The sequence below is a fragment of the Culex quinquefasciatus genome, chromosome 2 (genome assembly GCF_015732765.1).
Source record: "Culex quinquefasciatus strain JHB chromosome 2, VPISU_Cqui_1.0_pri_paternal, whole genome shotgun sequence".
NCBI classification, from domain to species: Eukaryota; Metazoa; Arthropoda; class Insecta; order Diptera; family Culicidae; genus Culex; species Culex quinquefasciatus.
Window position 1 is genome coordinate 138,472,556 of NC_051862.1, and position 18,889 is coordinate 138,491,444.

Below are 18,889 nucleotides of genomic sequence, written 5' to 3' on the forward strand. Positions count from 1 at the left end.
AGATGATGATGCTGGACCAGGATGGGCTGTCCGAAAGAAATCTCCCAAAAAAATAAGGAAGACGATATTGACAGGATGCTACTGCTGCTGGTGAAACAAAAGTCCGTAATGACATGAAGAACCCGCTGCGAAGTGAAGGGGGCAGGTGGTGGCGGTGTCAGCAATGGCAATCGATAGTAAACAGGACGAGCCTCCCTGGCGGCGCGACGGAATGTGGGATTGTGTGACCGCCCACCAACCCACAGTCAGTGTTTCATTGAAGTTCTGCGAGTGTGTGTGGGAAGAGTGAGGGGACGAGTTTTGGCTGATGTTGGGTGGGGAAGGTACCCAATTCAAGTGTGTTTGTGTGTGCATCTCGTTAAGCTTTTTTCGTTATCAAAGCTTCAGATAGAATAAAAAAAAAACAACAACTTTTCGCAAACGGTGGGGGAGTTTTGGGCCTTTAGCTTGAATATTGCTTGAATTATCGCGAACGCTCAGATGTGCGATCAAGGCAAAGGAATTTTCCAAGAGAAGAAAAGTAAAAAAAAGTGTTTTTCAATTCTGGTTAGAATTTTATAAATAGCGAATTAGCACAAAGCGTGGGTTGTTTTGAAAAAGTAATCTAGAAATATTGCTTTTTTTTAAGTTTAATTTAAATGGTAACATTCATTTTTTGATTAAAAAAATGCACTGGATTATCTTGGCACTGGCTCAACCGATTTTGTATGTTTTGGTCTTATTCGATTCGACTTGGGGTTCCATAAGTCGCTATTAAAAATTATGCAGCTTAGTTGAGAGCGAGTCCACGGCATACCTCTTTGTATGGGACATAGTTTGGACCACACCAATCTGCCTGAAATTTTCAGGGGTTGTTTGTACATATAAAACTAGCATCTGGCTAAAATATGAGCACTTTAGGTCAACGGGAAGTGGGGCAAATCGAGACACAATTTTTAAAAGTTCAAAAACGTCGAAAATCTCAAAAATGCTGTAACTTAGGTAAATCTCAATTTTATTTTAAAATTCAAAATGCATCTAAAAGGGCCTAAAAAATGCAACTAAATGCAAGGAAAGGCATTCCAATTGGTTAAATCTAAAGGGAGTTATTGGCATTTTAGTGACAAAATAGCACAATTTTCAAACTCAAATAAAAAAGTGTTCCATCCAGATATCAACTCGATTCGACCTGCTGCTTGTAGGGGACATCTAGGACTATCATCTAAGACTGAGAACGCTTTGGGTAAGGCAGTTTAACACATAAAATAGACACATTAATTCTAGTAAATTTTTTGGATGTAAATTTTTGCTCGGGGGACCCCTTAGATCCATTTTTTGGTGATAATTTTATCATATTCGTGTTTCTGAGACAATTTCACAATAGAAACATGCATTAAAATGTTTATTTTCATTCACTTTAACACTTTAAAAAATTCAAGTTGAAAAAAATAAGAAGCAGCATTTTCTGGTGACATTTAGTATCCTTGGAAACGGACTAGATTTTCGATAAATGTGATTCGAAGATTTTTTCTGTAATTTTTGAGTAATTAAAGTAATTGAGTTTTTTTTAATTGTACTTCTTCAACGAAATTATTTACTTTTTATATATAATCTATCATAACAGTATTTTATTAATTTCAAATAAGAGTAAAACAAAAAGATTTAAAAGATTCGACTGATTCTGTCTGCCTTATTCACCATAGTTCTCTCCTAAAATTTATTTTTATTATGTTGTTTATCGATGATGATTAACAACAAAAGGCCATGATATATTACTCAGAGAAAAATGTTTTGTGAATCCGAAATCTATCCATTTTTATTAAGTAATTATATTAATATGTTTTTTTTTTTTTGCAACAACTACATTAGAATTGATAATTTTTTATGCTTTTCCTTCTAATAGACAGTCAAAATTATTTGAAGTTTATGTTGATCAACTATTTAAAACCAAAATGTACTTAATTGTCATTGATAAAAACAAAGTTTTCAAGTCATATACTGCCGTTCTACGCATAATTGTCCCATGTCATTTTTGGACGATTCTGACTTTTTATCATTTTTAAGCTTAATTTTACGTATACTTTCAGAAAAACACATAAAATCTAGTACTTTGTTCAGAAAATCATTGAAAACAACATCAAGTCTGTTTGTCCCATCGTTGAACTTCTACGCATAATTGTCCCACCAAGTATTTTCTATCACTAAATCATGAGTTTTAAGAAGCATTTCATCTTGTTTACCTGTTTAGCTGTAAGAGGATTACAAATAAGGGTGATAAAATGTTAACCGGGGTGACTAGGGACATATAAGGCGAATAGGGACCCACGGGACAATTATGCGTAGAAACACAGAAATCGATCGAAAAATTTCAGTCGCGTTTTTCTCAGTTGTCCTTTTTTGAACATGGGACAATTATGCGTAGAAAGGCAGTATAGCCATTTAAAAATCAATAATAATATTAATAATAATATGTTTTTTTGTATATTTTATCATCATCTGCAGAAATTGACAGTCCTGTAACATCTCTCTATTCAGAGCTAAGAAAAGCTGAGAAAATTCTCTATATTTTGCTTTTTTGAACTTTGTTGATACGACCCTCAGTTGCTGAGATATTGCCATGCAAAGGTTTAAAAACATGAAAATTGATGTTTTCTAAGTCTCACCCAAACAGCCCACCATTTTCTAACGTCGATATCGATTCGTTACAATGTTAACGATTTACAATGTTAAAATATGAAACATTCGTGAAATTTTCCGATCTTTTCGAAAAAAAATCAAAATTTTTAAACCAAGACTAACTTTTTAAAAGGACGTAATATTGAATATTTAGCCCTTTTAAAATGTTAGTCTTGATTTAAAAAAAAAATAAAATATTGTTTTCGAAAAAATCGGAAAATTTCACGAATGTTTCATATTTTAACATTGTAAATCGGACCATTAGTTGCCGAGATATCGACGTTAGAAAATGGTGGTTTGTTTGGGTGGGACTTAGAAAACATCAAATTTCATGTTTTTAAACCTTTGCATGGCAATATCTCACCAACTGAGGGTCGTATCAATAAAGTAAAAAAAAGCAAAATATAGAGAATTTTCTCAGCTTTTCAAAAATATGTTTTTCAAAGGTGGGCAAACATGTGCACTTATTTAAAAAAATAATAAAAAAAACTGCGACTATTTTGAAAAATGTTACCTAAAAATGGCCTTAATTTGAAAACGGTGCACTTTATCAAAATTTCACTGAAATATTTTTTGATTGTAAATTTGATTTTACATCGAAAAATTAAGTTGAAAAATTTTTGCGACCATTATTTCGTTTTATTTTAAATCAGTATTGATTAAAAAATTCATAACTCGGTCAAAGATTTTTTGCAGAACCTGGAAATTTCTGAAAAGTTGGCATTTGATGTCCCCTAAAACATATCAGAAAATAGAAGAAATTAAAATAGTGTTTTTTTTTTGTAAATCAAGTTTTAGTTACAAGAAATGTAATAAAAAATCACCAAAAAAAAAATTTACCGTGTATCATTTTTTTGCCTTCCTCACTGAGGTAAGGCTATAATCCTGCTCTAAAAATGAACTTCGTATAAAAATGTCGTATACCCACCTCCATGTATACATATCGACTCAGAATCGAAAACTGAATAAATGTCTGTGTGTATGTGTGTGTGTATGTATGTATGTGACCAACAAACTAGCTCATGTTTCTCGGCAATGGCTGAACCGATTTGACCCAAACTTGTTGCATTCGACTTGGTTTAGGGTCCCATAGATCGAGTTTTATACAGATTGAAGTTTCGATAAGTAGTTCAAAAGTTATGTATAAAAATGTGTTTTCACATATATTTGGATCTCTTTTAAATGTATGTAAACTATGTCCGGATCCACCATCCGACCTATTGTTGGTTAACTTATCAAAAGACCTTTCCAACGAGTCTAAAACATTGAAGATCTGGCAACCCTGTCTCGAGATATGGCCACTTAAGTGATATTGATGTACTTTTTTGAAGCCGAATCTCACTTAAATGTATGTAAACTATGTCCGGATCCACCATCCGACCTATTGTTGGTTAACTTATCAAAATACCTTTCCAACGAGTCTAAAACATTGCACATCTGGCAACTCTGTCTCGAGATATGGCCACTTAAGTGATATTGATGTACTTTTTTGAAGCCGGATCTCACTTAAATGTATGTAAACTATGTCCGGCTCTACGATCCGACTCGACGTTGGTTAGGTCATCAAAAGACCTTTCCAACGAGTCCAAAACATTGAAGATCTGGCAACCCTGTCTCGAGATATGGCCTCTTAAGTGATATTGATATACTTTTTTGAAGCCGGATCTCACTTAAATGTATGTAAACATCATCAACATTTGAATGAAACAAGTGTTTTAAAATGCATTTTACACCTGTCCAGTTGTTTTGTAATTATTAATTTAAAAATGTCTACACATAAAAAAAATCATGGTAATATAACATCTGGGAATTGGTACATCTTTTATGTCAGAAAAAAGGTGTAATTTTACCTCTGGAAATGTGTAATTTTACCACTGACGAACATTTTATTATTGCGTACAGCACATTTTAATTTCATAAAAAAGTTCAAAATATTTCTAAACGAGCCCAAACATGCTAAATCTGATTATCAATGCAGAAAAGGCATTTTAGATTGTTAAAATTTTGATGCTTAAAAAAAATGTCCTCTGTTTTCGGACCAAAGGAAATTGACATAAGGGAATTGACATACACATAGAAAAATATTTGCAACGGCCTTAATGCACTAGAAAAACAATCCAGAGATTGTTGGCTCAAATCAAGAATCTACGAGGTTTCATGTGTTTTCTAAGTTTTAATTAAGTTTTCTGAGAAATGTCTGCTCCATTCTACCCATCAAATTTGCAAAACCGCTTTATTCATAGGTCATAAAATTGATAAAACTCTTATCTTCAAACGCTCCACACTCCTCGAAATCCTCCCAAAGGAGCTGATAGCAACAGTGCATTTCGATAAAGAATCATTTTTAAAGTTTCCATAACATAAGATAACACTTTCTTTTGCAGCCAATTTCAGCTGTTCGGCGAGTGTATTGGTGTTCCAGTGATAAATCAAGCCGGCGAATACAACGGAAAGCAAAAAAAAAAAAAAACAGTAAAACGTAAACAAACGCCGCGAAATCGCCGCGTCCGAGTGTGTTGGTGTTGTTGAGTGTTGTTGTTCAAATTCGCGCACGTAGAGTGAGATAGGCAACAAGTGCTACAACAACAAAAAAAGTTGATAAGTTTTGCGCGATAGTGCTAGGGAGAGTGTAAAAAAAAGAAGAAAAGTTAAAAAAAAACAAGCAACTTCAAGATGGCAGAAGCGGCCGGTCCAACCAACAATCCAGCAGCGCAGGCTGCCCCAGCGGGAGCGGCCGCCGGTGGCACCGGCAACGGGGTGACCAATGCTAACCCGAACGCCGAGGTCATCCGGGGCCAGCTGTTCGAGGTCGGGCCGCGGTACGTCCAGCTGGCCTACATCGGCGAGGGCGCCTACGGGATGGTTGTGTGAGTAGATTTTTTTTTAATATATATTGGTGCAGGAATTATCAAATGATATTTTTTTCTATCACTCATTTGCAACATTGCTTCAATTCTACCTTTTCGTGAAAAAAAGCTCTAATTACACCAAAATTTCTAGGAAAAGCTCATCGGAATCAGCCTCATCAGTGAGGATTAAGTTCCCCTTTGCTCGTTTTACCTCAACCCTCTTTTCTTTAATTGGAGTTAAATTTCACCTTAGCTACGAAGGACGAGTCACCTTCCATGTCATCTCCGAATTTGAGCTCCGATGCTAGAAATCATTCGAAACCCAAGAAGATCTGATTAACTTGCCACCGTCTTCAAATAATTTTCTCAAAAATTGAAAGCTTTGTAAAAAAACGCGATTCATTAAGCGTCACGCCCAATTCCCATTCGACGTAATTGCAACAATGCTCGGATTGTCATTCCTGTGTTATTAATTTTCTTTGTGACAATTTGTTTTCTTTCTGTTTTGGGTAAAAATCCTGAACCTTTTGCCGGAGGGAGTGGCACCAAACAAAGTTTGACGAAAAATGAGCGCAAAAAAAGAAGAAGAATGGCAGCTACCGCGCGACTTGAGTGGAATGTTTTATGTTCCGATTTCGGAGAAATATTATTTCATGCTGTCGAAGATTCCAGGAAGAAAAATCAGCGAGCATTTTCCGAGCGCGAACCACCGAATCACAGTGAGGATGTGTTTTTTTTTGTGTTGAAAGCTTTGCAATTGCTTGGAAAAGTTCCTCGAATCGGGCTTGAAATTATTATTTTAATTAACAAGCTTTTGTTGCACAATTTTTGTAATCAAAATTGTTCTTTGTTTCAAGTGGAAATTCAGTGAAAATATAAAAATAAAAATAAATCCTTGAACAATAAAAATCATTCATCCTGACCGTAATCGATTTTTCTTCCAACGTTAGCCGGGCAAATCGTCACCGGGCAGATAGAACTAGCCACAAAGAGCTTAATCCTGGCCACTAATTTTCCCACTCTTATTCCCTCTTTCACTTTTCTTCGACGATTTATCGCGGTAGCGGTGGAATCACCGTTGATGCGCTTGGAAAAGTGAGAAAACTAGGTCAAACTTGGCGTCACCGCAACATGGTTGGCGGTTGTTTTGTAACTTCTTCTATGTGTGGAATGATTCATTGTGTTGCTCAAGTCGGAAAAGTTTGATACATACTTTCATATTGTGTTGGCACATAATTATTTTTTAGTATATTAAAATGTGGTACCTTGTTAACAATGCTTAAAAATATTAAAAGTTCATTCATAAATTTTAATTATTTTCATTTAATTGTGTAAAAAGTGAGTTGATTCTCAAGATTTGTCTATTTCCGGAAATTCCTAGTACATATCCTAAACTTTGTCCATGCATTCCCTATCTAAATGTCAATGAAATCATTTTTTTGCAATTCCGTCGTGAAACTTCTTACTTTTCCTGTCATTCTTGAACGACGAAATAGTCTACTTTTCTGTACCAAAAATAACAGAATCGAATAGCAACACTTTTCAAAATAAATGCTGAAAAGTTCTACTTTTCAGCACTCAAATGGGTGCTGAAAAGTTGAACTTTTCAGCACTTGTTTCGAAAAGTAACACTTTTCAAATTTTTTTTTGATTCAAACGATTTATTGACAAAATACATGAAAATTTGACATAAAATTTCACTCAGTGTGTATTTTTTGGAATTGCAAAAAAATGTTGTATGGAACTCGTTGCAAAACTTGATTTTTCAGCACTTTTAGTATTTATCCAACTCGGTGAACCTCGTTGGATAAATGTACGACTCGTGCTGAAAAAATCCTCTTTTTGCAACTTGTTGCATAAACTACTATTTCATCATTAATTTTTCTATAGTCTCTGTATAATTTTGTGGGTCATTCAAAATAGGCATTTAATTCTGTATCTTGAGAAGGGATTTTCTAATCGATTTGATGTATTCTAAAAGATGTAGACGGAAGCAAATACACGGAAAAAATGCCGACCTTTTATAACCATCTACAAATTATTTTTGACATAGGACTATGTCTCTACTTACTATATTGGGAGGGGAGGGGGGGGGGGGGCAGTTCAGAAATTCGATCTAAACCGTCACAAGCGTGCGAATAAAAATGACATATTTCAAACGTTTATATCTTTTCCCCCAATCGATTGATCCAGAAGATTCAATCACCGGTCGAAAGGGGAAGACTTAAGCTATCGTTTTGTTACAAAATAACTTTAACTAAACATAGTTAAAGCGCTAAAAACATGCAATCAAAATGAGTCATTTTTCAGTACAAATCGGGCAAATGACCAATCAGAGCGAGCGTATGCATTCGAGGCCGCGCCCCTTTTGTGCTGTTCTCCGGCTCTGCGGCTATTTAGGCAGAAAATTTCGCAAAAGCAAGTTACATTGGAACGAGCATTCGAACTGTGCACATCGGGCCGGCGCGGACAAAAACACAAAAACCGGATTTTTTCGGACAAATTTAACTTTTAAAAATTCGATTTTATAGAGCAATTCTCTGAGATTTCGGTCATTCGATTTTTTTTTGTATTTTTTAATCCGGCTAAAACTTTTTTGGTGCCTTCGGTATGCTCAAAGAAGCCCTTTTGCATCATTAGTTTGTCCATATAATAGTCCATACAAATTTGGCAGCTGTCCATACAAAAATGATATGTGATAATTCAAAAATCTGTATCTTTTGAAGGAATTTTTTGATCGATTTGGTGTCTTCGGCAAAGTTGTAGGTATGGATATGGACTACACTGAAAAAAAAATGATACATGGTAAAAAAAAAATTTGTGATTTTTAATTTAACTTTTTGTCACTAAAACTTGATTTGCAAAAAAACACTATTTTTATTTTTTTTTATTTTTTTATATGTTTTAGAGGACATAAAATGCCAACTTTTCAGAAATTTCCAGAATGGGCAAAAAATCTTTGACCGAGTTATGATTTTTGAATCAATACAGATTTTTCAAAAAATCGAAATATTGGTCGCAAAAAATTTTCAACTTCATTTTTCGATGTAAAATCGAATTTGCAATCAAAAAATACTTAAGTGAATTTTTGATAAAGTGCACCGTTTTCAAGTTATAACCATTTTTGGGTAACTTTTTTGGAAATAGTCACAGTTTTTCATTTTTTAAAAATAGTGCCCATGTTTGCCCACCTTTGAAAAAAATATTTTTAAAATGCTGAGAAATTTGCTATATTTTGCTTTTTCGGACTTCTTTGATACGACCCTCAGTTGCTGAGATATTGCCATGTAAAGGTTAAAAAACAGGAAAATTGATGTTTTCTAAGTCTCACCCAAACAACCCACCATTTTCTAATGTAGATTTCTCAGCAACTATAGGTCCGATTTACAATGTTAAAACATGAAACATTCGTGAAATTGTTCGATCCTTTCGAAAAAAATATTATCAAAAATTTAAAATCAAAACTAACATTTCAAACGGGCCAAACATTCAATATGACGCCCATTTGAAATGTTAGTCTTGATTTAAATTTTTTGATAATATTTTTTTTCGAAAAGATCGGAAAATTTCACGAATGTTTCATATTTTAACATTGAAAATCGAACCATTAGTTGCTGAGATATTGACATTAGAAAATGGTGTGTTGTTTGGGTGGGACTTAAGGGAGCGTTCTTTTATTACGTAACGCGAAAAATCGGACTTTTAGACCCCCTCCCCCCCCCTCGTAACAAAATATCCATACAAATTTTAAAAATGTTGTATGGAGCGTAACACGGCCTCCGACCCCCCCTCCCCCCCTACTGCGTTACGTAATAAAAGAACGCTCCCTTAGAAAACATCAATTTTCCTGTTTTTAAACCATTGCATGGCAATATCTCAGCAACTAAGGGTCGTATCAACAAAGTCCGGAAAAGCAAAATATAGAGAATTTTCTCAGCTTTTCAAAATTATTTTTTTCAATAGTGGGCAAACATGGGCACTATTTAAAAAAAAAATGAAAAACTGTGACTATTTCCAAAAAAGTTACCCAAAAATGGTTATAACTTGAATACGGTGCACTTTATCAAAAAGTTACTTAAGTACTTTTTGATTGCAAATTCGATTTTACATCGAAAAATGAAGTTGAAACATTTTTGCGACCAATATTTCGATTTTTTGAAAAATCTGTATTGATTCAAAAAATCATAACTCGGTCAAAGATTTTTTGCCCATTCTGGAAATTTCTGAAAAGTTGGCATTTTATGTCCTCTAAAACATATCAAAAAATAAAAAAAAATTAAAAATAGTTTTTTTTTGCAAATCAAGTTTTAGTGACAAAAAGTTAAATTAATAATCACCAAATTTTTTTTTTACCGTGTATCATTTTTTTCAGTGTAGTCCATATCCATACCTACAACTTTGCCGAAGACACCAAATCGATCAAAAAATTCCTTCAAAAGATACAGATTTTTGAATTTTCACATATCATTTTTGTATGGACAGCTGCCAAATTTGTATGGAAAATTATATGGACAAACTAATGATGCAAAAGGGCTTTTTTGGGTATACCGAAGGCACCAAAAAAGTTTCAGCCGGATTAAAAAATACAAAAATTAAAATTAATGAAAAAAGACCGATTTCGTAGAGAACTGCTCTATATAAAAATTGAGGTAAAAAAATGTTAAGCACAACATTTCAATGTTTTACAGAAATCACTAGTTAAAAAAAATCAGGACTCGTCGGAAAAAAATTGATCCATACTTCTGAATGGCTTTAAAGATGCGGGGTTTTGTCTCCTAAAACATATTTAAAAAATAAAAAAAATACGGATTTTTGGAAATTTCGACTTAGTTTGTGATAGCTGACAGAACACTCTAATCGTCTGCACCACGACAACATGATTTTTACATTCTACTTTCGTTCGTTTCACACACAAAGGAATGAGTGCTACGCAAAGTCACTCACACAATCATTGACTTCCTTCCAGGAGAAAATCGCTTAGAGAGCGGTCGTTTGACATTCTATCGGGATTCCGATCATCTCTCCAATAGAGGAGAAAAGCAACTCGCGACAAAATTTTGAGGCTAGGAATTTTGACAGGTATGAATTTCATAAAGTATTCGCCTCCTTTTTTCTCCCACAGAAAACCTGGGAACGAGGTAGCTGTCAAACTAGGCCAAAATGTTAAAGTCACTCACAAAATGAACTTTGAGTGATTTGAGTTCATTTCTGACGTCACGATTTTCTCCTCTATAGGAGAGAAAATCGTGACGTCAGAAATGAACTCAAATCACTCAAAATTTTGACAGGTATGAATTTCATAAAGTATTCGCCTCCTTTTTTCTCCCACAGAAAACCTGGGAACGAGGTAGCTGTCAAACTAGGCCAAAATGTTAAAGTCACTCACAAAATGAACTTTGAGTGATTTGAGTTCATTTCTGACGTCACGATTTTCTCCTCTATAGGAGAGAAAATCGTGACGTCAGAAATGAACTCAAATCACTCAAAATCATTTTGTGAGTGAGTTTAACATTTTGGCCTAGTTTGATAGCTACCTCGTTCCCAGGTTTTCTGTGGGAGAGAAAAGGAGGCGAATACTTTATGAAAATCATACATGTCAAAATTCCTAGCAATCATATGATTTCTGTCACCACGCAGCATACACTAGGAAGAGAGAGGCAAAAGCAAGAGAAAGAGAAAGAGCACGTTGTCTCGTTCGGGCGGCTGCTTGAGTGGTGCTCATTTTTCGTTCGTTTTGTCTTCGTGTTCATCGACCGTCGCCAAGCAATGATGGTCATGATAGGCGTTGTGTGTCAGCGATCAAATATCGTTTTTGGGAAATGATCGCTGACAGAAAGTTCTATCGAATATCGAGCAGTCCCGTTCAGTGATAGATCCCTTTTCAAGCATTGGTTAGGACGAAAATTATTTTTGATTTGTCCTTAGCCGTGTATTTGAATTTATGAAAACCAAACAGTAACAATACGTTGCTCAATTTGAACCCTCAATAGAAGATGAATACATATTTTGATAACAAATTGTGGTAGTTGAAAGATAGAAGCTTTCCGTTTAAAGAATCAAAATTGCAATAATAAATTGCTCGTTAACAACCTAACTTTACCTTTTCCAATCACTTATCAAGATTGTGTGTCATCAATTCTTCTTTTCTTACGTGAAGTGTACTGTACACATCCACATTATTTTCTTATCGCACCTACTTTAACTCCCGAAAGCCTAGAGGGAATTAGTGTATCCAGGCATCGCTAATTCAATATTGTTGTTCACACTCGGATGAGTTCATACGAAAAGCGGGCAAGACACTTGTTTCTGTCGTTGTCATTGAACTGAAATAAGAGTATTGACACGTTTGTTGGATGGTTCTGTGCACTTCATGCTAGACCGTTCTTTGGTGGTGATTTGAACTGATTAATTTCACTATATTTTCAATTTGTACTGAAAATTGATATTATTTCTTTGTATTTTTTTACAAATCTTTCTAGATTAATTTAAAAAAAAACCAAAATCACCTCAAATGTCAGTGGAACCTTTTTCACACAAGGACGACGTCGACCATCTTCCGTTGATGTGTTTATGTCAGCTGGGACGTGCCTTCGGACCAGTGCAGTAGATTCACTCGCATTTGTTTTTGTTTTATGTTTGTGGGTGAACACTCTAAGCGCGAAAATTAAGAGTCCACTGGGAACCAACAACTCGTTCATGATGTGTGTGCGCTGTGTGCTGAAAAGGGAAATAAAACCCCGGACATGTGTGTGTGTGTGTGGCACCATATGGACACGTTTGCAGTTCCTTTTTTTGTGGATCCTGGAAGTTTTACTTATTGAGATGTATGAGGTGTCGTGGGGTGCCTTTTTTCCTACTAATGCTGCTGCTGCTGGTTTAAGGACATTTTTTCCGTTGACAGAAGCAGAATCACGAAGGATGTGTCACGTAGTTCTCGGAATTGGAGGGAGAGAGACCTCTAAGCCATAAATTGGGGTCCCAGCGCTGAAATATAACCTGCAATCAATTAAAACGCACGCTGCGTTTGGGGATTTTGCAGAAGATTACTCTTTTCCTTGAAGAATTTATTGAAATCTTAAAATTGCTCACATTTTTGCAAAATTTGAAAAAAATCCCTTCATTTGAAAGATCCTTTGAAGCATTTCACAAAAGGGCCATATAGATCTCGAAATGGTTTTACTTTATATTATAACCTTTGCAAGTACTTTAAAAATCTCATATTTGAAAAACCTTTATATCATTTTGTAACAGTCTCCAAAACCCTAGTGCCTTAGGTCAAAAATTATGAAAATATGTATTAACGTTTTGGCCAATGCAAGTTTTTCTCATAGCTAAATGTTTTTTTATGTAGCTATTTTTTCTGTTCTCTGTTTTCTGTTTTTTTATGTAGCTTTGTTCTGTTTTTTTCTGCTCTATAAGCGGGCCAGACAGCATTGTCAGGTCGCTATTGAGCAATTTTAGCCCAAAAAAAAGGTTTTTTGTACTTTTTTACTCGATACTCATTGCATCGTTCCAAAAAGTGATCAAAGACAACTCAAAGACGAATCAAAGTCCCCGATCCCAACAAATCCAACTTCTATTCCACCGAACTTAACCCCTCCGACCCCGCCAAAGACAAATTTATAGGAAATTTGACGGATTTTCTGAAAAAAATCCACTGAAATAAAAATACACGCTATTTCTACGAGAATTTTGAAATTCGCTAATCTTAGTTTTGTATGCAAATAGCCTTAAATGTTGCAAAAAGCCTCTCGGAAACTCGTTCAATTCGCACACTTTTTGAGAAAATGAGTTTTTTTCATTGTCATCGATTATGCTAAAAAGTGAGCATTTTGGGGAATGTTCTGCTCTTTTATTATTTCGAGATTTTGAAATCCAAACCAACATTTGAAAATATCAAAGTCCATTCCAAAAGTTATTTTGATGAAAAGTTCATTTTTCGAAATTTTTCGTTACGCTCTAAAAATTAACCCTGCAAAGTTAGAAAAAACAGGAAATTTCAAAATTGGAAATTTTGTTCTAATGGCAAAATTTACCCTTCTGGGTCAATGTAGATTCGAAAAGTACATTAAATTTCAATTAAAATGACATGTTCCGTTTTTTTTACATTTGAGTAACGGAAAATGGCAGAGTTTTTTAATTTTTTTTAGTGTTTTTTCGATGAAAAATAGTTTTTTTTCGGAATCCTGAGTACGCCATCAAATCGGGCGTCTAATTTTACATAAAAGTCTCTTTGACACCAAATATCTATCTCATCACAGTTTTAGGCTGCAAATTATTGAAAAACACCTCTATTTTTCGCATGTTCAAAAATAGAAGGGGTCGAACCGCCACTCCGTCACGAGATATAAAAAAACGGACCTCGGATTTGTGATCAGGGACAAAAGTTACCCCATAGAACAAAGTTTCACGCAAATCTTAGAGGGGTCGGGGCAACTTTTCCCGATTTCGTGTGAGTTGATAGAGAATTACCCTAAAACCTAATTTAGAAAAAAAATATGTTTTTCACAGTCACATTTGTTTTCAATAAATAATAGCTCCGGTATCAGATATTGCACCATCTATAGCGCAAAAGATGCATTTTTAGTACTGTAGTACATATTAAAAAAATAAAAAACAAAAATTAGAATAAAACCTATTTTGGGATCAAAATTTTGAGTAATAATTAGTAATAAAAACAGCTTTTTTTCCGTGTACCTATTTTTTCTACACAGTCTCAATCATAACCTAAAATTGTGCCGAAAATACCAAATCGATCAGAAATCTACTTAATTGTAATATTTAAACAAGAAGTTTGAAACATAATTATCACTCAGAATGGAACTCATGTAGTTAAAAAGTGCTCATTTATGTTGAGTAATCTACAACTAAAATCACGATTTATTTCTGATAAGAAACTTAAAATTTTGAAACGGTCATTAATTCTTCAAAAAAAAATGCAGCCTGGGGATTTTTTTTAAAACCGTTATCAGGGGTGTGATTGGGGGAGATGTGTACAAATGTATTTTTTCAATATATTAGTAAATATTTGGAAAATACTTTTTTTAACTCTGTATTTTTTTTTAAGTTTCCAGATATATCTAACAAAGTGGCTACCCTGCGCAAAAGTAGCTTTTTTATTGTGACTGTTATCTAAATTTACTCCGTTACATTGACATCAAAACCATAAGACCCGCCTCAGTAATTTCAAATTAACGAGTTCCCTCTCGTAAGAGGGGTTTTCCCGGTATGAAAGCATTGCCAAATAATGAAACTCTTTTACTCTCAATCAAAAGTCATCCCCTAATCCGAACCCCGCCTTCGTTGTCAATGACATTGAAAAATATTCACTTATCTGTCTATCACGACGACGACGTGAACCTTGAATCCTTGAATATCCTCATACTGCTGCTGCGAGGTTCTGTCGAAAATAATATTAGGCTTACCATGTCATCGGCGTGTGTACACGAGCTCGCAGCATGGTTTCCATTGCATATCATGAATTTCAACTTGATCCGTCCCCACACTGGTTGCGTCATGGGAGAACACGGTGGGTGTTCTTGAAAAAGCACATTTTTTTTTGTGAAATCTCCAATTTGGTATTTTTTATGTCAAACAGAGATTATCACTTTTTGTCATATTTCAAAAACGTTTTTTTTTAATCCATCAGAAAGATCAAGGTCCCCCAATCTTCAATCAAATCTCCACAAAAAAATTAACCACAATGACAATGCCATTCCGACGAGATAAATCTGTGCGCCATTTTAGGAACTGTGCCGAGGTCCTGATGACTGATGGCCGAAAAAATGGAGAAAAATTGACAACGTCATCAGCCAAGCAACTGCTGCCAAAGGGGCATATAAAAGCTTTTCCAAATAAATCACGCATCTTGGAGTTGGAGGCGAAGAAAAATATCATCCTTGTGGGGCTTGTATCCTTGGCGACGAGCCCTTCTCCCTTTTCCTGCCTCAAGAAGATCCCTTCCGCCATCGTCGTAAGCAGTGACATTGTCACGCGAAACCAAACCTCCCGAGTGATTTGCTTTGGAAAAAGGGGCAATTCGTTTGGAAGTTATAAAAATAGAAAAGCCTGCACAGAAAAAAAACTAAAGTTGGTGAAAGTCCACTGATGACGTAACATTAATGTTGGAATATTTTAAGGAAATATATTGAGATATCTTGGCAGTGTTCCCAGATCTCTTGAATGCCTTGTCATACACTTTCAAGTAAAAATATCTATTCTTTATTAGTATATCTTTAAAACAATATTTTCTTTTAAATGAAGGTATAGATTTTTCAAATTTTGTTTTTAAAATCACGGCTATCATTTCAAATGAGCCAAACATTCAATATTACGACCTTTTGAAACGTTAGTTTTGATTGAAAAAATTAACATATTGTTTTCGAAAAGATTGGAAAATTTCAAAAAGTGACAAAAAGTGAAATTAAAAATCACCAATTTCAGTTGCCGTGTATCTTTTTTTTCAGTGTAGTCCTTCTCCATACCTACAACTTTGCCGAAGGCACCAAATCGATAAAAAAAATCCTTCAAAAGATACAGCTTTTTGAATTTTCATGCATGACCAATTCTCTACGAAATCCGTATTTTTTTCTTAATTTTAATTTTTGTATTTTTTAATCCGGCTGAAAAAAATATTTTTGAAAATCTGAGAAAATTCTCTATACTTTGCTTTTTTGAACTTTGTTGATACGACCCTTAGTTGCTGAGATATTGTCATGTAAAGATTTAAAAACAGGAAAATTGATGTTTTCTAAGTCTCACCCAAACAACCCACCATTTTCTAATGTCGATATCTCAGCAACTAATGTCCGATTTTCATTGTCAAAATATGAAACATTCGTAAAATTTTCTGATCTTTTCGAAAAAAATATTTATTTTTTTTAATATGGACTAACATTTCAAGAGGGCGTAATATGGAATGTTTAACCCTTTTGAAATGTTAGTCTTGATATACATTTTTTGAAAATATTGTTTTCGTAAAGATCGGAAAATTTCACGAATGTTTCATATTTTAAAATTGAAAATCGGACCATTAGTTACTGACATATCGACATTAGAAAATGATGGGTTGTTTGGGTGAGACTTAGAAAACATCAATTTTCCTGTTTTTAAACCTTCGTTCGTATCAACAAAGTTCAATCAAGCAAAATATAGAGAATTCAGCTTTTCAAAAATATTTTTTTCAAAGTTGGGCAAACATGGACACATGTTCAAAAAAGTTATCTAGAAATGGCTATTACTTGAAAACGGTGCACTTTATCAAAATTTCACTACAGTACTTTTTGATTGCAAATACGATTTTACATCAATAAATGAAGTTGAAAATTTTTTTGGGCAAATATTTCGATTTTTTGAAAAAAACAGTATTGATTCAAAAATTCATAACTCAGTCAAAGATTTTTTGCCCATTCTGGAAATTTCTGAAAAGTTGGCATTTGATGTCCCCTAAAACATCAGAAAATGAAAAATAGTGTTTTTTTGCAAATCATGTTTTAGTGACAAAAAATTAAATTAAAAATCAAATTTTTTTACCTTGTATCATTTTTTTCAGTGTAGTCCTTATCCATACCTACAACTTTGCCGAAAGCACCAAATCGATAAAAAAAATTCCTTAAAAAGATACAGATTTTTAAATTTTCATATATTATTTTTGTATGGACAACTGTCAAATTTGTATGGAAAATTATATGGACAACCTACACACTCAGTTTTTAACTCCAATACTTCTAACTTACGTGAAATTTTCCGAGGATTCCGAATATGACAAAATTGAGGCCAAAAAGTGCCGCTATGACGGCCTACAGGGCAAAAACTAACGTTGTAAAATGTTTGTTATAGAAAAATCGAAAAACTATGAGAAAAACTGCGATTGGCCAAAAAGTTATTTCCGTAGGCTTATAGTCCATGAAATAACCTATCTTTTGACCTACGGGAGTATGGGTGTTGGAGGCTGTTGGAAAAAGATATTAAGGTTAAAAAAAAAATCAATTTTTAACAGTTATTTGCAAAAGCTATGAGAAAAAATCAAACCAATCCTGGATGTCTATGGCACATTTTGAAGTGCTTCGAAAGACCTTTCAAATGCATCTACGAGAGTTGGAATTGATGAAGTTTTACGGAAATGCGAGCATTTTCAAGATTTTTAATGTTTTTTCGACCTCAAACTTCAAACCCCGTTTTACCCCACTTCCCTTTGTCGTAGAGGGCTCATATTTGGCATGAGTTCATCTCATGCATAGGCAAACAAACGCTGAAAGTTTCATCCAAATCGGAGCACCTCGATACGACCTCTAGAACAAATCGAGCAATATTTACAAATTCTGCCTCTTAAATTAAAAAAAATAAAACCTTGTATGGTTGAACCACTGACACAAATGGCTCTTTTGGCCATAGGGTAGCCTCCACAATGTTCGAGCCAAGCAAAAAATACCAATAAAAATCTATTTCGGGGAGAATAGTTCTCTTTCCGTTTTAACTGTGCACTCAGAGAAAATATCTTCACTGTTCGTCGACCTCTCCCTCAGGGGAAGATACGGGGCGGGACTTAACGTGTCACACGTATTTGCGGACATAAATTCGGCGATTTATCAGCAGGGTACAACCTCTCCCACTCCGACGCACCGGAACTTTTCCCGACTTTGTTGATGCGTGGAGGCCCGCGCAAAAATCGAATCTCCCAATCCTGTGGCGAGAGAGTATTTCAAGACCAAGACTTAAATTCCCACGCAACCAGAGTTCGATTCAACACCCCCTCCCCGGGAGCTCAAAGGATCAAACTGTCAACCGGTGTTGCGTTGTGTTGGGTTTGTCGAAGCTCAACTCGCAGCTCAGCCACCACGAAGGCCCGATAATTCCGTGTGGATGCTGTCGTCGGCCGGCTTAGCGCTTTCCAATGCTAATAAAGCGATTAATCCGTTGACAACCCGGAGCCGGAAGAACCGGATTGCTTCCGCCGCCCCCGCGCCGTCGTCGGTATTAATTGCAATGTCTTAGATAACGGTTGCGGGAGTTGTGGTTCCTGTCGTTGCCGCACTTTGGGCGGTAGAATACTGTCACGTAGATTTGCCACGTGGTGACACGCGTGTTTGCGGCGTGTGGACGATGATTCATGGTGGAATTATCTGTTGATATCACTTTGCTGTCCATGTTCGTATAAATGTCTCAATAGCATATTATACGGATTGGAGAATAACCTTGTAATTGATTGGGTAAATTTAAATTTGACTTTAAGTTTTTCACAGAAGCACGCAAAAAAGTCTTGGAGCACACAACGTAGGGTCCTAACCACTAGACGATCACGGCTAACTAGGTGGGGTTGCTTGTGAAAAGATTTCATTCATCGGATGATCAAAAAATTGATCCAAATTACACATGTTGCAGTGTAT

General features: G+C 35.0%; 1 protein-coding gene across 1 annotated transcript in view; it reads left to right on the forward strand.

Annotated features, from left to right (window-relative positions):
• Positions 1-18,889, forward strand: part of LOC6036655 (mitogen-activated protein kinase 1) — a 167,389-nt gene that overhangs the window by 919 nt on the left and 147,581 nt on the right. Inside the window, exon 2 of the mRNA XM_038258490.1 lies at positions 5,040-5,522. Coding sequence (XP_038114418.1) covers positions 5,329-5,522 — 194 coding nt within the window. The 5' untranslated portion in view covers positions 5,040-5,328. The remainder of the gene's footprint in view (positions 1-5,039; positions 5,523-18,889) is intronic.